General features: G+C 34.8%; 1 protein-coding gene and 1 long non-coding RNA gene across 2 annotated transcripts; both read right to left on the bottom strand.

The window, feature by feature from the left end:
* Positions 1–344: 344 nt before the first annotated feature.
* On the bottom strand, positions 345–12,902 carry LOC110034135 (the record flags this gene model as incomplete). Its single annotated transcript, XM_020738417.1, has 3 exons — positions 345–626; positions 12,511–12,684; positions 12,819–12,902. Coding segments are annotated over 3 exons (405 nt in total), but the record flags the coding sequence as incomplete, so codon positions are not given.
* Positions 12,903–12,904: 2 nt separating this feature from the next.
* Positions 12,905–22,363, bottom strand: LOC110034136. Its single transcript, XR_002295023.1, has 3 exons — positions 22,158–22,363; positions 20,199–20,295; positions 12,905–12,926 (listed from the first exon to the last, which is right to left on the bottom strand). It is a non-coding gene; the product is annotated as an uncharacterized LOC110034136 (long non-coding RNA).
* Between the last annotated feature and the right edge of the window lie 1,886 nt (positions 22,364–24,249).

Below are 24,249 nucleotides of genomic sequence, written 5' to 3'. Positions count from 1 at the left end.
ATCTTATGTATTTATATTCATAACATGTTGGTGCTTTAAGCTTCTGCATGAAAAGGCACATTGAAAAAGTGATAATAACGTTATTTTTTTATATGATATTAAAGGCTTGGGTACCATGTATAAATATGAAACTTAAGGTGTGAAATGTAAATACAAAAGAATCGTGTGCTATGTATTTAAATGGCCACAGTTTCTATTAGGCTTACTTGCTTGAAATCCAAAATAATATTTTATAAAATAATGAAATTGGTCAATTTCATCCTTTCATATGGACAAAATTAGATACTAAAATTGATATCAAATTTACCAAATATCTTCAAAAATCCTTCAAATTTAATTCCTCACACAAAAGTAATAAAAAAGAATAAAATTCTCACATAATAATTTTTTTTTTTTAATGTACAAGCAACTAAATGAGTTTTTAGCTGCAGTAAAAACAAGCAAATAACAGTCTAGTTTTGTTCCATTGTGTCTACATCCTATGTTCCCTCTTGCTCAGGTGGCACCTGTTCAGGATTTTCTGGACGTTGTGGCAAGATCTGGCGCACAATATTGAAGAGTTCCACAACATCATCTGCACTCCCATCTTGGCTTACTCTGAAGCGAGATTCTACATTGGGAATAATCTATATATAACAGAATAAATAAAAGATGGGGGGAAAATCATAAGAATTCTGAACAAAATTCTTTCAAAATTATGCATAAAACCAATTAAATTAAATAACAGTTCCAAGAGAACAAAAGGGTCCATAAGGCTGTTTTTTATAACTTTTATTTATTTGTTCCAATTTTTTTAATTTTTATATTGCTTATGTTTAATACGTTAAAATAAAATATGTTTTGGCAAAGGCCAACACAGGTAGGTGATTGCCGGTAGTGGTAGTGGTTGCAGTAGTGGTAGTGGCAAAGGGCAATCAGACAGTGGCAAGGTGATGCTTGCTGTCACTAGTCTATAGTGATGTTTATTTTAAAAAACGCTCAAAACATATAATAAAATATTATCAGTGTTATTAAAAATAAGTTGTTTTATTTTTAAAAACAAAAAATAAAAACATTAAAAAAGACACTACACAAACATATCTCTAAAAATAAAGATTAAAGAAAAAAGTGAATGCATTTGAGTCCAAAAATCTTTGGAGAATGATATAAGCAATGACGTAATCTTTACCGGAAAATAGACAGTACAGAAAAATATGCAAAAATACATTTAAAAATGGATTATTTTATGTTATTGTTTTCTATTTTTGCTTTAAGCTTGTTTTGTTTTTATTTTAACATAAATATGCTTATAATTTTTCTATTTTTAAAAATAAAAAACAAAAAATGTTTGGTAAAACAAAATACCAAAAAAATGTAGTTATCCCCTCTATCTCCTCGCTCAACACCCTCCCCCACCGAAGCCTCGAACCCGACTAGTTTGCTCTCCTCTGTTCCTCCACCGCCGCCACAGGAAGTAGCCAAAGCTTCTCTGACAAAAGCACTCGCATCTTTTCTGCCGCAACCAAGCCACTAAAGATGACAAGCTCCACTTCGTTCTCCTTCGCCGCTCCTTATCTCTCGACCACCGTCCTCACAGAAATCTCTATGGTGGTTGCCGGCAGGCGATGCAGAATAAGGAAAGCAGAAAGGGCAGAAAAAGAAGAAGGTAAAGCAGTGTCGTAAGAGAAGACATCGGAGAAGGCATCAACATCAATAGACTTCAAAGTCGGTGGGCATCAGAGTCAACATTGCGAAGAAGGCATCGACGTTGGCGGGCATTGATACACCAAAATAATGTACTATTTTATGTATATATTTTATGTTTATTTTGATGATATTGTACTTTAAAGAAAAGTATTTTCATGTTTTTTGTTGCGGGCATATCAATTTTAGACATGTTGAGCAAAAAGTAGCAGAAAGAATAAAATTTGGAGCCAAAATGGAGATTTTCATGATCCTGACGCCAGAACTAGTGTCAGAGATGTCATTATCCAGAGAGCTGGCGCCAGAGGCGCCATTTTACAGAGAAGCGGCGCTAGAAGCGCCAGAAGCGCCAGAATCCAAAAAACAGCGCGGACTTTATTAGGTTGGCGCCAGAAGTGCCAGAGAAGAATTAAGACAGAGTAAGGCGATTCGTCACTATTTTGGAACGGTTTTTGAAGGCTTTAAACAATTCAAATGCCCCATGGAGTGGTTCAATGTATCTATACACTTTGGAAAGACTCTTTAATGAAGAGATATGTCTCTTGGATGAAAGGAATTGTCTCTTAATGTTAACAGATGCGACTTTTGGGAAGAAAATAGGATGAAATTTTGAATTCCTTTTAAAAGAAGGCTGACCCCAATTAAAATGAGAAGAGTCTAGAGAAGAGAGGGGGTGTGAGATTGAGAGGAAGGTTTTGGCGTGAGGGAGAAGTTTTGGGGAAGAGAGGATTTTCTTTTAGGGTTGTAAGAGAAGCTGAAATGTGAGAGATTTCTTTTTCATTACACATCTAAGAGAGAATTGTGTGTGATTGTAAAGAGAGAAAGTGTTTAAAGAGAACTTCTAGAAATTTGCTTTGGAAGAAGTGTGAGATAAGTTGTGTTTTTTTAAACTTATTTTTATATATGAAATACGTGTTTTGTCTTATCATTCTCATAAATTATAAGTACTTTTTTTTAATCTTCTCCCTACCATAAGATATGATTTTGTGAAGAATTAATTTTATTTTATAAGGTTTTAAATGTCAATAAATTGTGATAATTCGAACTCTAATCTTCATTTATTTTTTTTCATATGCTCAATTGAAAGATTAAAAATTGTTGAGAAACATACGATCCGAAAAAGCTGTGCTTTCTACAACAAGGTAAGAGTTGCATTTAATTTCATGGGTGAGAATGTAATTCATGGGGTTGAGTGCAAATAAATAAGGAAATATACTTTTGATGGACTCAAAATTGAAGATTTTAAAGTGACAGATTAAAATCTCCAATTTGGTTCAGTTGCTTGGATTCCAAAGCAAGATTGTTAGCCCTCAGGCGAGCGAGAAGTGAGAGCTCTAGAATGACAGTCAGTATCCTCTCATACCTAACCACGGATTTAGGGACCAACTTCTAGATTAGTCAATATTTTTTATACTCTTAGAGGGTAAAGAATAGGATTGCTCCTATTTGATACAATACAATTTTATAAGTATTTTAAATGATTTTAATTACTTCATAATCCATAAACTCATTATAAAGGGAAATATTTTCTTAAATTTGAACTCTTCACTAAAAAGCTTTGTTTAGTCTTTTATAAGTTTACTTTTGAAGTTTAACAATTAGTTTAGTTAACTTAGTTCAGTTAACTTAGTTCTTTCCTTAGTTCTTTCAACTGCATTTCATTTAGCGCACATTAAATTTACTTTAGATTTGTTTTGCTTACTTAAGTTTTATAGTTTGAATATTGTGTTTGACGTTATAACCATAAAATTTTTAACTCCCCGTGGGATCGATACTTAGAACTGCATTAGAGCTATTTATTACTCGAGCGGTACGTATACTTGCATTATTATTACGGTTTGGCAGTTTAAAGATTTTAAAAGATAAAATTATTCATACTTAATTTATTTTTATTGGGATTTAACTACATATTTATTACTCATGTTGCGTGTGTGTATTGAAGTATTGAAAAATATTTAGAACGCACACAAAACTGTCGTATCAATTTTTTGTAGCCGTTGCCGGAGAGTAACAATAAATTACTTTATAATTTTGAGTATTTTATTTGAACTAAAAATTATTTGTAGTTTAATCAAATATTTTTATATTTTAGTGTGTTTGTTTATTTTTATTGGTTATTGTGTTTATGTATGTGTAGTTTAATATCGATAGGTCATTTTGGGATTGATATAACTATTCATAAAATTTTACAATCTTGATTTTATTGACCTATTATATTTAGAGATGTTAATATATATATAAAAATATGTGATCGATGTCAACGAGTAAACAATATTTCAAAAGAAATGAAATGCCCTTAAATTTTACTTTGAAAGTTGGAATATTTGATGTTTGGGGATTAGATTTTATGAGACTATTTGTACCTTCATTTGAAAATATATATGTACCAATTGCAGTAGACTATGTATCAAAGTGGATTGAAGCAATCGCTCTACCTCGATGTAATGCTCGGAGCGTTTCAAAATTTTTTATTAAATATATTTTTACAAGATATAGAATACCGAGAATAATCATTACTGATGGAGGATCTCACTTTCGGAACAAACGAATTGAAAAATTGGTGAAAAAGTATGATATTATAATAGGATTGCAATTGTTTATAGTCCCAATTATAGACTAGTGGTTAGCAGAATTATCTAATCGTGAAATTAAAAAATTTTTGGAAAAAACTGTAAATCCTAATAAAATGAATAGGTCTGCTAGATTAGATATTGCTATATATTATAAGACGGCTTATAAGACATCTATAGGAATGTCCCCGTATAGATTAATTTTTGGAAAAACTTATCACTTAAAAGTAGAATTGGAGCATAAAGCTTATTGGGCTATTAAAGAGTTTTTCAATCTCACAGGGAAGACTGTGATTTACACCTAAGAAAAGTTAGAGTCTACTATAATGTGTCTTAGCCTATAAGTATAGTTGATCTAAGTTATCCTTGTTAATCCTACTAAACCATCAATAATTTTATCGAATTACTCATAAATTAATTCTACTACATCTAATTAAATTGAGAAAGATCAAGATATAAAAATTACTCTTCCCTTGTAATGACATAAGTAGTGTGTATAGGAATAGAACACTTAGAAAAGAAATTAAAGTGACAAATAGGAGCAAACCTGTTTTTTACCTTCTTTCGAGTGCATAAAGAAGTTTGTTCAAACTTGGTTAGTGTTTCTATTTGTCATCCTAGAAACCCTAATTTGAACTCATCGAAGTCTATTTCCCTATCTATTTGCATTGCTCTATGACTATTATTCCTTCAGCCACTAGTGCAATGTGGTTTGTCCTAGTTGTTAAAGTCAGCTCTCTCGAGTCATTATGGATTCACAACAAATTTTAACATATCACTTTGTAAGAATGATAAGTAAATTAAGAACAAAGCAAAACCATCACTTTAATGATTAAAAACTTATTCTAAATAAAACCAAATATTTTACACATACTACTAATTCATCACAAGAGAATGCTATAAAGAATCGACTCATAGTGCATAAAGAAAACACTACAATTCATCATCTTATAATAAAGCAAATTCATAGAAAAAGAGTTCACAAATAATACAAGGCAATGTAAAATGAAACACTTAACTTTCGCCCTGAATAAAGAAGTGAAAACTCCCCAAGTGACTTCAAATGTTCCTTGCACTGATAACAGTATTCCTTTACAAAATTCTCTCAAATCTCTCTAAGAAAATGCAGAAAAATGTAAACCCTTGATCTAAACTCACGTTTTCTGCACCCTTAGAAATTCTCTAAGTCTTCCACAATGATCCTCCTCTCCATTCAAACTGCTTCCCCGGCTTGTTAACTCTCAAATTCGTGCATAATCAACTGCAGAACCCGTCTAGAACAGTTCTGGCGCCTCGACGCTGGTGGACTAGCGCCAATGCACCACTCCTCTATTTGCATGGATAATGACTGGCGCCTAGGCGTCGCTGGACTGGCTCCAAGGCCCCATTATTTCTGTTTGTTGGATATGACTAGCGCCTAGGCGCTGTAAGACTAGCGTCAAGGCCCCAAGGTAGAGCGCCTTGGCGCCCAAGGCTAGCACCTAGTCGCAAATGTGTTGAAAGCTCCTTGTTCCCCAAGTGCTCCATTTCGCCTTCGTTTCACTCCTTTTCCGCTCCAATCATCCTCATTGTTATACCTGCAATAAAAACACTAAAAATACATTTCTTTAAAAAGTAATTCATCAAAAACAATTGTTAAATGTAAAGGAAATTGAGCATGCTACAAGACATCGATCTCCACAGTAAAAAATTTTATTTCCAATCCTCAAATACCATGTTCCACTCCAACAAATCCAAACACTAACTATGCCACTAAGGAAACATGTCGGAACCTACCCGAGAAGAGATACAATGACTTCAATAGAGGTTTGTGGAGATTGATGGTAGGGCTCATGAGAAAATTACCATCAATCGTGATATGGAGAATCAAAGAGGAGAAGGGACGAGTATTTGAGCACTTTCCATAAGGAGGACTTTAGTAATGAGGAGAACAGACGGCGATGCTTTGGAATTCATTATTAGAGGATGTTGAGAGAGGAGGCGACGTATGGAGGACCGAGAGATTTCTAAGTAAAAGTTGATTTATTGGAGTTTGACTGAGGGATAAATCCAGATAATTTCATCAAATGGTTGAAACAGGTTGAGAGAACCTTCAAGTACAGAGAGGTGCCAGAAGACAAGAGGGTGAAGCTTACGGCCATCAAATTGAATAAGAAGCGCTTCTTTGTCGTGGGAAAACTTGCAGAGGCAAAGGAGAAAAGGAAGCGACAAGTTTACTTGATGAGAGAAGAAAAGGTAAGAGATGCATATGAATTACTTACCACATCACTATTATCAAAAAATGTTTATGAGACTCCATCACCTACAACAAAGATATTTATCGATGGAGGAGTTCACGACACAGTTTGACCAGCTTCAAATTAAATGTGAATTAGTCAAGCCAGAGGAGAAAACTATAGCCTGATATCTATGAGGCCTGAAGTCAACAATTAGTAACAATGTGCAAATGCAACGCTATCGGTGACTGGGAGATGTTCAAACCTTAGCCTTGAAGGTGGAGAGACAACAAAAATAATGCAAACAACAAACCTCATTTAGACAACCACTACAGTTGCAGGTAACAATAAGGGTACATCTGGCGGCATAGGAAAGATCGAACAGATAAGTGACAAGACAGATCTAAGTGATAATAAACCTGAAAAAAAGTAATTTGTCTAGTAGAGTGTCTACCAGGAGATGTTTTAGGTGTTACGGCTACAGACAGCCTTCAATTACCCCACAAGCCGAGTTGTTTTATTTAATGAGTAGGGAGTCGTCGAGGAAGTGGGTGAGGAGGAAGAAGAGAAGGATCAAGAAGAGAAGGATCAAGAGGAGGAAATTCAACTCCAGAGAGATGAAGGAGAAATGTCAGTCATAAGGAGAGCTCTTCAGACTAAGTCGAAAAAGGATCATTCATGGCTAAGACATAGTATTTTCCGCACCAAGTGTGTTGTGAAAGGAAATTTTTGCATCCTAATTATTGACAACGGGAGCTTTGAGAATATACCACTATGATGGTGAACAAACTGGAGTTGGACACATAGAAGCATCCTCAATCCTACTCACTTAATTGGTTAAAACGGAAAATGAGATACATGTAGAACAACAGTACTTGGCTAAGTTTTTTATTGGAGATTTAACTACAGGAGCAGGTGTGGTGCAAAGTGGTAACTATAGACGCTTGTCATATTTTGTTGGGGATGTCGTGGCAGTTCGACCGCAAGGCCTAGTACGACGGGTTCAAAAACACTTATTCATTCAAGAAGAATGGAAAGCAGATAATTCTTTTGCCTGTTAGGGATGCGAGAGTAAACATCACGAAGGAGACGATAGTCCCAAGAGCCACCATTATACAATAGCTAAGAGAGGCTCTAGTTGCACCAGTTTTAATTATGTTTTAGGGAATTGAAGTGGAGGTTGAGATCTCAGAGTCCATAAACCACTGCTATTTGATTTTGGGGACATTATGACTGCTAGCCTTCTTGAGAGAATGCCATCAAGGGAAATTCAGTATGTCATAGATCTCATAACCGGAACAGTGTTGCCAAATGGGACTACCTACAAATTGAGACCTGTGAAGCATGAGGAATTACAGCAACAAGTACAAGAACTCGTTGCGAGAGGTTTGATCAGAGAGAGTACCAGTCTGTGTGTTGTCCCCACCTTGATGGTGCCAAAAAAGAATAAATCATGGAGGATGTGCATTGATAGCAAAACCATCAACAAATCAAATATAGGTTTCCCATACCTCACCTGGATGACCTCTTTGATCAATTGCATGGAGCCATTGTCTCTTTGAAGGTCGACTTAAGCAGCAGATATCACCAGATTTAGATGAAACCAATGGAAGTGTAAAAGATAGCTTTCAAGATCCGAGATGGATTATATGAGTGGACGGTCATGCCTTTTTGATTGCCCAATGCACCCAACACGTTGATGAGGTTAATAAATCAAGTGGTTTGTGCTCACATCAGAAAGGTCACAGTGGAATGAACTTCGATGATATTTTGGCATACAGAAGATACAAAGAGCACTTGCAGCACTTGAGGACGGTCTACAAAATTTTGTGACCGGAGAAACTATATGACCACCCAAAGAAAAGCCACTTCCTAACAGCACAGGTATGCTTCTTGGGCTATATTGTATCTATTGCGGGTACTTGGAAAAATCCTATAAAGATCTAGGCTATCGTGAGCTGAACACCCCCAAAGTATTTTATCGAGTTGAGAGAATTTTGGGGGCTAGCAACATTTTATAGGTGATTCATTGGAGCTTCAGCACCATCACAACTCCCTAGCAGAACTTCTGAAAAAGGACAGCTCAATCCAGTTTCGATACCCGAAAGAAGAAAATGACTCGGGCACGGGTGTTTGCATTGCCTAACTTCAATTAGCTATTCAAGATAGATTGTAACGCCTCAAATGTGAGGATCGGAGCCGTATTGAGCTAGGGAGGCTACTTCATAGCCTTCTTCGGTGAGAAGTTAGATGAGTCCAAAAAAAATATTTGACGTACGACTAAGAGTTTTACGTGATTGTAAGAGCCCTTAATCGCTAGAGTCATTGTCTACTGATGAGCAAGTTCATCTTGAATCATGATGCTTTGGGATTCTTAATCAGCCATAACAAATTGAAGGGTCGACACGTGTCCTAGGTGAGTTCTTGATATCGTTCTAGTTTGTGCTTAAACACAAGACGGAAAGCCAAATTAAGTAGCAGATGCACTAAGTTGCCTTCATTTGTAGATCACTTTCATGCAAATTCGAGTCATAGGATTTGAGGTAGTGAAGGAGTTGTACAGGGCTGACGAAGATTTCAGAGAGTTCTAGGAGCAACGTCAAGAGAAGACTACCGCACAGCATTACAGGGATGATGGTTATCTATTCTACCAAAATATGTTGTGTATTCCTCGATGTTCATCGAGAGAATTCAGTATTCAATAAGTCACAACGAAGGACTTGCAGGACATTTTAGCAGAGACAAGACTCGCATTCGTGCGAGAACACTTTTTTGGCCCCAAATGACGAGAAATGTGGATTGGCACGTCAGAAAACGTAGAATTTGTCATGTGGCCAAAATCAGAGAGCACAAGACAAGATTATACACCACATTACTATTACCGTAGATCCCGAGGGTGGATGTTAGCATGGATTTTGCGGTAGATCTTCCTAGAACACATTAGAATAAAGTCGTTGTGATGGTTATGGTGAATAGATTTTTAGAGATGACGCATTTCTTACCTTGCCATCACATTTACCTAACTTGTACTTCAAGAGGTCGTGAGACTGCACAAAAAATCCAGGACCCTTACTTCCGATAGAGATGTAAAACTTCTTAGTCACTTCTAGAGCTCCCTATGGGAGAAGCTTTGGTACTAAGCTTTAATTCAAATCAACAAGTCATCCACAGACGGACGGTCAAACGAATGTTGTGAACAAGAGTCCAAGGAATCTTCTGAGGTGCATTGTGAGGAAAAATATTAAGCAGTGATTCTCGCCCAAGCTATGTTAACTTACAATAGCTCCTTGAGTCAGACCATGGGCACACCCCATTTGAGATCATGTATGAACGTAACTCCCTCAGTCTAATTGACTCAGTACTACTCCTTCCGACATCAGAAATTAGTGAGGATGCTAAGGAGAGGGTGCAAGAGATTCAAATGTTACACAAAAAAGTGGGAAAAGAAATCACCAAGTAGAACTGCAAGTACCAGGCACAAGCAAATAAAACTAGGAAGAATGTGACTTTCCAATAAGGGGATATCTAGAGTGGATCAGGTTGAAGAAAAAAAAAATTTCGATGGGATCCTTTGGGAAACTCAAGCCAAGGGCAAATGGACCTTTCAAGATTCTCAAAAGGCTAAATGACAATGCCTACAAGATCAACTTATCAACGGACTACAACATTTTTGCTACTTTCAACATGGCAGGTTTGACTTTATGCTATGAGGAACTAGAAGTTTCAACTTCTAAAGATGTGATCGAAGCACGCCAAACCTTGGGAGGAAAACGTGGAGGCAACTAGGCCTGACGCGGAAGGGGAGGTGCCTATGTCCGTGCGGGAGCAACAAGGGCCACACGCAAACCGGCTCGGTCCAAGTAGGAGAAAGATTGAGTGGTTCTTTCTTGCACACGGTTTCCACCTATTTGGAATGGGGCCCACTCCTCTTTACCCTAAGACTATATATATGTTACTTATGTTTTAGGTCAGTTTAGCTTTAGATTTTTTGTTACCGATGTGTTTCTCCCTTGGTAGGACTACATTCGAGGACAGGTGGTCCTTCGACTATATTTAGCTCCATATTTTTCATTTGTAACTCCCTTAAAATTTCAGCAATAATATTATCATTCTGTTGTAGTTTGGGTTAACTCCGGTATCGTAGTTTAGCTGATCCACACAAAGTTTATCTTCTAGTAGATAATATTTTTATTATTACTTTGTATGTTCACTATTTTACTCCTATACAGCCTTTACTTTTTCTAGAGATACAATTGGAACTAGTAGGTTTACTTTATTTAGATATAAATTAATTTCAAACAAGTGTAAGTTTCAATAAAACTAATAAACAAAACAACACAAAATCTAACCTATACCACACATGCTCAGTGCCTCTCTCTCTCTCTCTCTGTCCATACCAACCCGGTACCCATTTGAACTCATATATTCAAGCACTCCATAACACAGCTACCTCATCATCTTACCAAATTTGGTTCAATGACCAAAAGTCACCTCCCTGGGTTCACAACTAAACCTCTACCCGGCTTACCACTTCACTTCCACTCAAAAAATTCAGTCGTATCCATAAATTAAAAGATTGATATGCAAATGTCAATCAAACCCACTAGCAAGGATTGTCTGATCAATCCAAGTGTCATGCGTCAACTGAAAGAAGATTTGATAATGACAGATCTGGAATCCTTAACATTTCTAACACGAAATATGCTTTTGGATAAGCAGTAGTGAGTTATAAATAACACTGCAGTGGAGACATTAATAGAAGAGGGGAAGCCAGAAAAAAAAAATTACAAAAAAGAGGCTCATTTAGGAATAATACACAAGGAAAACTTGATAATGTAGCACAAGTCTATGAGAAGAGAGATGAAAATAGCTGTAAGGTCAACAGATACTATCATTTTTGAGAAGTGTGAAGCAAGGTTTTGAAACTGCGTTTTCGTCCTATCATAATATTTTTGCTTTTGGTGGCTTCAATATTTTCATTGTTTTGAGATTCAGTTTAGATTGATGTTGTTACACGTTTATTATAAAGTTTTTATAACATAATTGAAGTATTAAATAAAGAACATTAAGGTTTAAGTTATGGTAGACAATAAAATTATTGAGACATTAATAAGCTAATAGAACTTTGATGATCACTAAGTTTTAGAGAAATTTCATTACAATTATTAAGAGTTTCATATTAAACTCCAAAGTTTCCCTTGAAACTCTGTAGCTTTGGCCAAAACTCACAAAATTAGTAAGACTATAGATTAAAGATTTCATATTACTTTCATCCAAAAATCACAGAAACTTAAAGCCATAAAATGAAGGTTGAATTGATGATCAACAATTTTAGCATGAGCAATATTAACAATATTCAACTAATATTAATAAAAGATAAAATGATACCAAAAAATAGGTTTAAATATTTTGGATATAATCATGAAAATTCTAGGTAAAGAGAAGGATATAATTTATGAAGTTAAATCAATTTGTTAAAATTTAGAAAAGCCACAAGAATATATGTGATAAGAGGATATCATGCGGATTAAAAAAGATAAAACTTCATAAAGTTTCAACTAGGTTAGCTATGTTGTGTGGATCCAAGTATTCGGTAGTGAAAAAAGAGTTAAAAGCAAAATTAAGAGTCCAAAATAAGAATATTAAGAGATATGTGTAGCAAAAGCAGAAAAAATAAATTAAGAGAGATTATGTTATAAAAATGATTTCAAAAATATTTACCAAAGATAGTTAAAAACAGACTAAAAATTAATGTCAGAAGATTATGAAGTTAAAGAGTGTGGACCTAAGATAGCATAAATAAACGTTTTAAAACGAATTTTAACGAATAGGTTTAACACCTTAAGAAGTATTCAGTGTGAAGAAACATAAAATAGGGATTCATAAAGCTGATCCCAAGAAGCTATTAAAAATGATACTTAATGCTATGAAGTAAAATATATCATATAGAACCATAAAATAGTGGCATGCTTCAATTGTACATAAATAAAATTTTGTTTTCAAGTTAGAAGATACTTAATAATAACCAATTGAGATGATACCGCATAAAGCTCGGCAAGGCTGGATGGCCTCAAGTTGATAATATTCAAGATTTCAGCCTTTGTTAGCTTGCGCTTTTCATTTCCTTTATTGAACTCTTCACATCTTCTATTAAAACTTTCAATTCCTTCCCTACTCTGGTTGCAAGCAGCTTTTTGGAGAAGGTAATCATACACCTAAACAGATAGACACATCTACAGTATCAATGTGATTTCAATGCTTTGCAAATAAGATTAAAAAAAAAAGTCAGATTGAGAAATAAATTGTCTAAAACCAGATTGAAAAGTAGTAGATACAACTAATCAGACACCTTACACTCTGATTTAGAAACAAGTCCAAGGCAACCCATAGGATCGCTCATTGCTCCTCGAGAACGTAACATGTCCAAAACTTCAACATTCCTGCATCAGCCTTCAGTCTACAAAATAAGAGTAGTCATACACGAGTAGCCCAAAGTCATAATTCAATATAGAACGTTACAAAGAATAAGAACAGGATGGTCAAATTCACTCCCAGTTAATTTTAGCCAAGCTTCTCATACCATTAGTGTAGTCTTCACAAGAAACCCAACAATTAGCATGTTCATATTTTCAGAGAAGTCGTCTTCTTCTTGATTTGAATTTTTTATTACAGGGAAAATAATGCAAGTACCAGGTTGGGAGGCTGTTTGGCTTTAAGTGTGATTTAGTAAATCCTGTAAATCTAGATTTATTAAATCCAATGCTGTTAAATCCTGAAAATTGTTCGGTACGGCTGTTTGGCATTTTGTTTCAAGATTTAACAGCAGTTGGTTTAAATTGGAATTAAAAATTAAATATTTATAATAAAGAATAGAATGCCAAAAAGTCATGCTTCTTAAACAGCAACTCCATCCCCTTCAAATATAGCACAACTACATGAAACAACTATAGAGGCATATTTCTTATACTGGCAATTCCATCCCCCTCAAATATGCATAAGCCTCATAGAGGGAATGATATTGAAACTTGAAATGAAGTAATGCCAACCATACCAATAATATGTAGAACCCATAGCCCAAAAATGTAAATTCCAAAAAGAAAAAGATAAAAAAAACATTTTCATGATCATAATGTGTGAAGTGCCTTGGTGATGGAGTGTGTGGATGTTTGAGAATCACCAAGTCATTCTAAAGGATTTATAAAAAAAATCACAAAAATGAGAACAAGAAGAAGAAATTGACAAGAATAAGATGGCTCATATGACAATATATTCAATGAAGCAAGTAAAGAAGCTTTGTTACGCTTTAACTTGGATGACAAGACTGCAGGTCATTCAGACATGCCTCTACATTTAAAATGTATCAATTTTTCATTCAAAATTTAATGAAATGATTTTTTTTATTTAATAAAAATAGCATAAAATAACACTCAAATAAAAATAGTTTTCTCAAATAGAATAATAATCATATATATATATATATATATATTCTATGGAACTTATATGTATGTAAATCAACCTTTATGCAAAAAACGTTACTGATCGATGCTAAAAAAAATTTGTACATTTTGGTAATGTTTTGATGAAAAAACTTCATATCATGAATCATATAAATTCTAAGAATGTGAGCATGAATATAATGAATTTGAAAGGATTTTTTTTTATATATATTTATAATACAAAAAAAATATAACTATGGAATTTCATTAGTGCTTAAAGAACAAATTGATAATTTTTTTAATCAAATTTTAGCTGATTCAAGAAATCAATTATTTCTTTGCACCAAACTACAAACAAACATAAAAAATAAGGTCTATAAATTATGCAAAAATAAACTTAAGAGTCCAACAGCCAACCTCCACACAATCATTTGTTGCATTGCTTACAGTCTCATAAAGGTAGGAAAGAAAGAATCAATGGTATCTCGAATCGTTTTGTGGGTTCAAACTTAGGCGACACCAACATCAAGTCAGGTGTCGCAATATCTATCTGTTAGAATCTTAAATGTTATACAAACAAATATAAAAGTTCAATAGTCAGATATATATAAATACATATGAATTGTCTAATAAGTATATAAATTTCTCTATTTTATCTTGCTACATGCTTATTTGGTTCACCGTACATACACAATTTTAGAAAATAGTAATTTGGTTAACTGACATAGGATGGAAAACTAACTTCGACAAATCCTACAAGCCAACAACCTAATAGCTTAAACTCAAATTCTAGATTCACAAAATAAAATTCCATCAATTAAGGCTCGCGATAGTTGATTATACATTGAATGCAAATTTATAAAATATAACACGATTGAATGATAAATTTCTATAAATATGACCACTAACTCATTGAATATAGATTTCCAATTAATGTTCTACCATTCATAAACTTTCTTATACAGAAAAAAAAAAGCACATGAAACCAAACAAAGCATTGAAATAATGACAACATACAATTTTAGTTTATATAATTTATGCATATATAAAAATAGCGACAAATTAGAAAAGTATGAGTAAACACATAAATAACACAATTGAAATTATTTGCATCATAAATAAGTCATAAATCTTAACAACCACATTGATATTTCAAAGTCTAATTAGTAATACAAAAAAATGATAAATATTTTTGGCATGTTAGATATAACAAGAGTTATCGCCGCTGAGTGAATACCAATAATTAAAAAAAATCTTTTAATTAAATGATATCTCTTAAATAAAAGATAATCACAATAACAAAGAGTAGTATTTACACTTGCTTCCCAAAAATTGGTTGTAATTATATGGAATTGCATCTTATACAACATTTCAAAATCTCACTATTGATGCAAGGAAGTTGGGGTCTTCATTGTTGACCTTAATCTCACCGAACTATTATGCTGCAGCTCAATTTGATCCATATTAAAATATAAATCATTCTTATCTAATGTAATTGTACAAAACTGCACAAGCAATCACGACGTCTGCTTGTACCTTAACTAAAAATTGACATCTGTGACTTAAATTTTGAAATATTTTGTTTTGAAATCCCAAAGTTTTTTTCAACATTACGTAACTGTGCATGACCATATTGCATGAATTTTGTTCTGTTGAGTGTCTATAAGATGTGATTACACTATAATCTAGTTCCACTCTTTATCTTTCTAGTATTGACTTGAACTAGAACTACAACATTGCAGCAACTTTTCTTTTAAATTTTTTTTCACAAGTTGTTTGGCAGCACAATTTTAATAGAATTTATGACTGACTTTAACATAAATCTGACCTAATATGAAAAAAGGGAAGTTAAATCCACGTCTCGTAAATCCAATTTTTTCTCCCTTTCAACATAAATCCTGGATTTGCTAATTTTGATCATTCAACGAATTTAATGAATATAAAGGATAAAGAAAAGCACTCACCCGCAACGCACATTGTCACTTGCCTCAATGCATACCCCAACACCCTACCTAAGGGAGGAATTCAACTTGATCGTATCACCATTCCTTTCGATTTAATGTTGCACTGCCATTCGTCGAACAGTGCTCCCATTATTGACATCACAGAGAGGAAGAGAAGATTAGCACGACCTCTTGCTTTTTTTCATTCTTTGGTTGAAAGTTCATTAGATAACACTGTCATTGTCCGGTCCCAAACACCATATGTAAAAAATAGAGGATTGTGTTAGGTAGTCGACGGTAAGCGTAAAGTTTGTCCAAAAATCTTGACATAAATTTTTTAAATCATTGTGTGAATGCTAGGGCATTCTCTGAAGGCAACTCGCTGTATAGCCAAAATACAATGAAATGTGTGCAATTCCCGCTACACCAGCGCCTAAGCAAGGATTCCCACATTACTGACAGGCGTGGGTAAAGAAGTTAATCCATGAAACTGATATTATGATAGGATCTTAGAATATATGTACTCTTATTGGAAAATTAATGGAATTAGTTGATATTATGGTTTATAGGAAGAAAAACATGTTATGTAATCAAGAAACTAAATAAGTTAGTGAAAAGGCTAAGGAGATTGAAAACTCAGGTTTTAAACTTTGGTATTCAAGTAAGAGTCGCACTAGAAATAATGTAGGTGTAACTATAGAAAAGAGTTTAAAACATAATAATGTAAAAAATAGTAGAATTATATTATAGCCCCTAAGATTAGTATTGAAACATTTTTAATGTTATAAGTGTTTATTGTCACGGACTAACTTTCCTCAAATCAACCATGAGGCTTTAGCGCTCTTCTTTAGCACTAAATCAGCCTAACCCTCGCAACATTTGAGCTTATAAGCACAAGACACTCTCGAAAGATGAATAGAGGGAAGTGTTGGAGAAGAAAAAGTTTCACTAAGAAAAAAGAGATTACAAGACTTGAAAACTTGAAACCTTGGATGGATTGGAATGAGGGGAGGGACTCTTATTTATAGCCTCTTCCAAGTCCAAGGGAAGCTTCTAGATTACATTACAATATTCTAGCTCCTAGATAGTTCTATACCATTCATATGTACATACATATTCTAGATCCTTCTAGTTTATTCTTGGGGCCTCCATTCTCTAGAATGAGAGAGAATCTTCTAGATTGTTTTCCTCCATCTAGCCTTTCCTAGAATAATCCACTTCATGTTTATCTTGCTAATGGTGGGGTGTGACAATCTCCCCCACTTAAGCTCGCAATGTCCTCATTGCGCTTCTCCTCTTGATATTTATGGACCGTCTCCTTGAATTGTCATAGTGTGTCTTCATGCTCCCAACTAGCTTCGCTATCAGGCAATCCTTTCCATTTGATGAGAAACTCCTTGTAATTTGGTACCCCTCGTTTTCTGATCACTCTGTCAGCTAGTATTACTTGAACTTTTTTGTCGAAGGAGGAGATTACCGCTGTAGGCGCTCGCTTGGAGATCTCCCTTGAAAGGTCTTCCATGTCTTCCTGATAAGGCTTCAACATGCTCACGTGAAAGACTGGATGTATCTTCAATTTTAGTGGAAGGTTGAGTTTATAAGAGACATTTTCCATCTGCTTCATTACTTTAAAAGGGCTTTCGTATCTTCGAATCAATCTTTTATGTAACTTCTGAAATGTTTCGAATTGTTGGGGTAGAAGCGTCATGAGGACTAGATCTCCTTCTTTGAACTCGATATATCTTCATTTTTTGTCTACCCACTTCTTCATCTTCTTTGAGACATTGTGTAATGTTGCTCGAGCTAGCTCCCTTTGCTCACTCCAGGATTTGGCAAACTTGAAGGCTGGTGGACTTTTCCCTTCATAGTTGGTTGTAAGGGAGAGGGGAGTTATGGGTTGTTGTCCCATGATTATCTCGAAGGGATTCTTGTTGGTGGATTTCTTTGTTTGTATGTTGAAAGAAAATTGTGTCATATCCAAAAATTTGGCCCAATTTTGTTGATTGACACTCACATAGTGTTGAAAGTATAGCTCTAAGAGGGCATTGATCCTCTCAATTTGTCAATCGCTCTGAGAATGAAAGCTTGTAAAAAAGTTTAGATCTGACTCCAACATTTTTAATAATTCGGTCCAAAAACCTCCAGTGAAGCGAGGATCTTGATCGCTGATGATGTTTTGTGGTATCCCCCATAGCTTTACCACATTACATAGAAAGAGACTTGCAACTTCGTTAGCAGTACAGTCGGTGGGAGCAGCAATGAATATTGCATACTTGCTAAATCTATCCACCAAAAAAAAGATGCTTCCAAATCCGTCTGATTTTGGTAAGCTAGAGATGAAGTCCATAGAGACGCTCTCCTAAGGCCTTCGAGGAAAGGGTAGCGATTCGAACAACCCCCATAGTAGTTGAAGAACTAATTTATCTTGTTGGTATACAAGACAAGTATGAACATATTCTTCTATCCCATCATTCAACCCTGGCCAATAGTAATTTATTTTTAGAAGTGTTATGTAGCTTCATACGTGAATGTCCTGCCCATAAAGAGTCATGACATTCCTTGATTAGCTCCTTTCTTAACTTGTCCCACCTAAATAAGTTTTTAGTAAAATAAAATAAGGGAATGCATATGCGTACTAGAGCATTCATATGTATTTTCATAACTGACAATTGAACTTTATATTTACTTATATAATATATAAAATTTTAGCAATATATTTGGTGGTAGCTTAGTTGATCTTAGTGTCATCTAAATTTGAAGTCACAAACCGATTTGGGGTATCATTGATTATTACTTTCCTACATTAATGAGACTGCAAATAATGAAGTCAGTGCTTGAGTGAAGGTTGGTTGTTAAGCTCCTGAGTTTAATTTTGCATAATTTATTGGATTCATTTTTTGTGTTCTTACTCTGTTGTGAAGAAATAAATAAGTATGTGAATCAACAAAAATTCCATTAAAAATTTTGTCAATTTGTTCTTTAAGCATTAATGGAATTCCACCATTATATATTATTTTTGTATTATAATTTCGGAGCAAATTCATTATATTTATGTTAAAATTTTCAGAATGTATATGATTCCTGATGACATAATTTTTTTAATCAAAATTTTACCTAAATATACAATTTTTTCTTAGCGTCGATCAATAGTAATTTTCAGCATAAACTTTGATATAAATTTCATATTATATATATATTCTTTAAAAAGGAAACGTTATTTGAGGTCGACAGGCCCCAAATATCGCTTTTCTTTTACGCTCGGGCACCTATGATCATTGTTTTATTTGAGAGAACTGTGTATTCGTGCAATTTTGAGTGGTATTTTTATTAAATAAAAATATAAATCATTTCATTAAACTTTGAATAATAAATGATACAAATTAAATGTACAAGCATGTTTTGATGACCTATAGCTTCTCAAGTAACAACACCTAACCTTACCGTTGGAGTCAAAGCGTAGCAAATCATCTTTACTTATATTATTGGACATATTTTCATTGGAGTTGTCTTATTTGTTCATTTCTTCTTCTTCTTCTCACATTGATGAACAAAATTTATATATCCTTTCGAATGACTTGGTGATTCTCAAGTACCAACACACTCCAATACCAGGGCGCTACATGTATTGTGATCATGAAAAGGTTTTCTTCTTCTCTTATTGGAATTTACATAAATTGGGCTATGGGTTCTACATAATATTAGAATAGTTGGAATTACTCAATTTTAAGTGTCAATATTATTTCCTCTACAATGATGTTGTGTATGTATATTTGAGAGAAATGGAAATAACTTGTTAGAAACATGTCTCTTTAAGTATTTTGTATTGTTGTGGCTATATTTGAAAAGAATGACGTTGTTGTGTAAGAAGTATGGCTTTGCATTCTATTCTTTATTATAAATACTTCATATTTAATCCTACTCAAACTAGTTATTGTTAAATCCTGAAACAAAATGACAAACAATTCAAACGTATTTAACTAGAATTAACATTAAGCATACCAAACAGTTTTCATGATTTAACAGCATTTGGATTTGATAAATCCTGACTTTCAGATTTACTAAATCTTATTCAAACTAATTCCTACTTGCAACAACACAGCCACCAATTGTACGCTACAAAACAACCCCTGAGTTTCTCAAAAATGTTTCGGTGCCAACAAGCAAAGCAAGCAACAAATAGCTAAGCAACGTAATAGATGGAGATCTGTTGCCATATGTCCCGAAAATCTTAGAAAACCACAACTTTACGTGCCAATTCGGCCGCGCAAAAAGGCATACAATGGAAGAAAAACAAGTAACTAGTGATCTGAGATAGAGTAATCCGAAGAGCAAAGTCATTAGGTTGCTTACATTTTCATCGTTGGAGGAAGAAGGATAGATCCTCAGAGCACCAAAAATACAGGACAGGGGAGGTTAAGAGATCCGATATTCAGAGTTAGGGCAGATGCTGAGAGAGACAAAAAGACTTAATTATGGTTATGTAATAAAATTTATGGAATAAAGTAAATCTAAGTGTTAGATATGAAATATATGGAATTAATTATGGTTATGAAAAAAAAATTTAAGTGTTAGATATGTATATATATGCAATTGATTAATATTGTTAAAAAAAAACCAACTCCGGCGGAAACAAATTTGGAAATCATGACTAATGATGGAAATATCAATGAAGATATGTTAGATGTATGGATAAACCAACTGTATATGTATATGATCTTATATGGGTATAATACTCTTTGACAAGGTAGCCTTTCCTAACCATATGCTAGCTACCATGATTTGACATGGTGGAATGCTCAGCTAAAAGCGATGTGCGATCAAGAATTAATTTGGGGATAGTTTAAGCATGTACACCATAAATTCTATCTTATGTATAGTGCGAAAAATTAGTGGAAGAAATGATAGTTTGAGGTAATGCTATCGATACAGAGAAATGTTACACCAAATCCTTGAAAAGCTTATTGATTACACATATGGTATGCGTTGACGAAAACATGTGCAAGCTCATTTACTTCGAAGGAAGATTTAAATGCATACAAGTCATTTGTTATGTATTACAAGTGGGATTAAAGGCAAACAACACCATCAAAACCACCCAAAAAATCTATACCACAAAGGCATGGGATGCAATGGTTAGCAATGCATTCATGGGACACCCAAGCAGCTCCAGGTTTCTAGAATGATAATAGCAGACATCTCTGAAGGACCATCAAAAGGGATCCTGCTCAACATTGCAATGAGTTTGATCCATGATGGAGAGAAGCAAGCAATAACTAGGAATTAATAAAAAGAACAGGAATAGTTATCGAATTTGATTAGGAATAACTAGGAATAGTTACAGAATATATAAAGAAGCCTTGACTCTGTTTCACTAACAAACCCAGTTAAACATCTCTAAAACAAACAGACGTAGCCAACCCTGCCAACCATAACCATCTTGAGCAATAACCAGTAAAAACAGAAATGCGTATTTTGATACAAATTATGTTTTTATTTCATATTAAACATAAAAGAAGGAAAAAAAACAAAAAGTGATCCCAAACTGCCAAGGACAAATATTGAATAGTTTGCCAGAGGGAGCCCAAGGCAATCATCTAAACGAGAAAAGCCCGCAATCGTGCCAAAATGTCCAAGATAAGTAGTCAAGTTTGCCACAGATCACTATGCATGAATCCCAAGTGGCAAGGACAGCAATGGTCACCTAAAGAATATCTTGTGGCAATCGCACAGGAATCTTTCAAAAAAGGGTTATAAAACAGAACTAAGACATTGAAAAGAGGAAAGGAAAAGAGAAATCTGAAGCTCAAATTCGCCTTTATACCATCAAAAAGATTAAGCATTCACATGTCCTCAAACATTGACGCATGAAAGCATTGGTTTCCAGCAAAAGCATACACCATCACAACTGCTACATCGCCATTGCAAGAGAACAAGATCGATGAAGCACCTTTGATAGGAACAAAGAGCGCCTTCCAGACCCTTAAGCATCATCCCCATGGATGATCATTCAGCACCACTTTAAAGAGTCTAGGGACTAACTTAGCACTTTACTTGAAAAAAAATACACCAACCACTGACTCATGGAAAAAGTGGTTACCCTCGAAGGCACAAGCATTCCAAGCATCTACATCACCATTGCAGGTGAAGGGAACGCATTTAGGGATCTATTTGAAATTTAAGTAGAACTATCTTACTGAATCCTTGCTCTCTGATTTCTCACAGAACTCCAATATAAAGGACTCCCTGGAATACCAAACCAAGAAGAAGTAGAACAGCAAAATATGAAGAAAAAATTAGGAGGAGAAATACCGATCTGGAGTACTGGCTTTGATCGGGACTCCACACCCGAGCGACGGTGAAAGAGGAGCAGCGGCGTAGCTGGGGAAAGGACGGCGGGAGGAGCGGCGGGAGGCTGAGCGCCAAGCACGGGGCTCAGAAAAAACTTCTCCGCGCGGTTTCAGGACAGAGCTGCTTACGTGCAAACAGGTTACGGGCAAACAAGCAGAAGAGGATTTCAGGAGGATTTCAGGAGGTTATAACCGTATTAATCTCTTTGTAACAGAGCTGCTTACGTGCAAACAGGTTACGGGCAAACAGGCAGCAAGAGGATTTCAGGAGGTTATAATCGTATTATACCCTGTAATTTCTTTGTAATTTATTTATATATGAAAACAGGAGCGTGTAAAAACGAGGTAGATGTAGGTTACAGGGAGGTTACAGGATGTATAACGTGGTTATAACCTCCTGAAATCCTCCCTGTAACATGTTTGCAGGTTACAGACGTACGCAGCTCTGCGTACGTCTTATGTACGCAAATTTGGGTGCGGCTTCGAGCCGGGCGTAATAACAATCGCGAACGCGGAGCAGCGCCGCGGACTTGCCGAGTTTGACTTAAGGTAAATTTGTGTTTTTTTATGTAGTCTATGTTATTAATCACTTCCTGCTAGGGCTGCCAAATTTAAGTCAGCCTATATTGATATTGGGCTCTTTCAATTTTTATTTTATTTGAAATGACTTTTAAAAAATTTGTTCAAATTAGACTCAGGGTCTGTTTGGGGTAGTTGTAGCTTATCCAACTTCTGCTGATAAGCAGCTTATCCTGATATTCTACTGATGACCAGCTGATCCGGATAAGTTGTCTAGTTGTTTGGTTAGTGCGTTTGGAAAACAGGTGATTCTGGAAAATTGATCATTCTGCCCCTGTTCTGAATAAGTTGTTTAACTGTTTGGTTAATGCATTTTGTAAACAGCTTATTTGTAAATTTTTATAGTTTAATGAATAATGTGTGCAGAAGAATTTGTTATTTTCTCAACAAAATTTAAGAAAAATATTCAGACAAGAAAAAACAAGAAAGTTGACTTATATTTATATAACTAAAACATATCTGACTACATCAAACTAGCAACTAAAACATATCTGATTACATCAAACTAACATGTTACACATACAAAAGTCAAATGCATCAGCACATACTACTACAAAGTATAATAAGAGCTCATAAAAAAGAAAAAATAACATGTTAAAATAACAAGTAAAAATATGATAATGTTAACTTTATAATGTAGTAGCATATCACGGCCCATGTCACCTGCATCTGACACTCCAAAACCTTGAGCAAACCTGTCTGACTGCGATATCGTAGAAACGGAAGAACTCGAACCACATGCGGCGTTCTCCCGTTGTGGTACTATTGAACTCCTAGCAGCTGTATCCAATTGGGATATCGTAGAAATAGTTCCACTGTTGGCCCACCTGAAGAATTTGTAGTCGTCCGGTCTTTGTCCCTACCGCGAGCACCTGTAGAATTATTGTCCGTAGTTATGTGTCTGTCGTGACATGAATAGCATTGACGGTAGCCCACATCGGCACATCATTTGCCTTGACTTCCCTGAATACATCGAGCTCATTGTCCTGTAATTATTTTAAAAAGCGTAGATCAGTCAAAAACTAGAGGGAATAAAAAAAAATCAACTTACCAAAGTGTGGAAGCAATGATTGCAACAGAGTTCTTTGGTCATCCAAGGTGCTCCACTATTATATGAATAAAAACAATAAACATAAAAAAGCAAGGGGGCAAGGTTTGATCTCCTGGAAGGTAATGTTGTAAACAAACCAATCTCTCGAACAACTATATTGAAAAAAAAATTGGGGAATGCCCTTAAATGTAAATTTTTTGTTTGAACAATTAGCAGCCATTGCCACAACTTCCAGGCCAAAAGATACATTTGCAGTTTGTACGAATTGGCATCCTTCATCATCCATAAATTGAATGTTTTGAGTGTTATGTATGTAAACATAATTAAATAGAACCTGAGAGAAAGAGCATTGATTTTAAACTAAAATTACTGAATTGGCATCTTTTAGCAGCCACAAATCCAAGCCTTTTTTTTCAATAACATA

This window comes from Phalaenopsis equestris, unplaced genomic scaffold (assembly GCF_001263595.1).
Source record: "Phalaenopsis equestris unplaced genomic scaffold, ASM126359v1 Scaffold001356, whole genome shotgun sequence".
Classification (NCBI taxonomy): domain Eukaryota; kingdom Viridiplantae; phylum Streptophyta; class Magnoliopsida; order Asparagales; family Orchidaceae; genus Phalaenopsis; species Phalaenopsis equestris.
The sequence above is the reverse complement of the archived record's forward strand: the minus strand, read 5'-3'. Positions and strand labels throughout refer to the sequence as shown.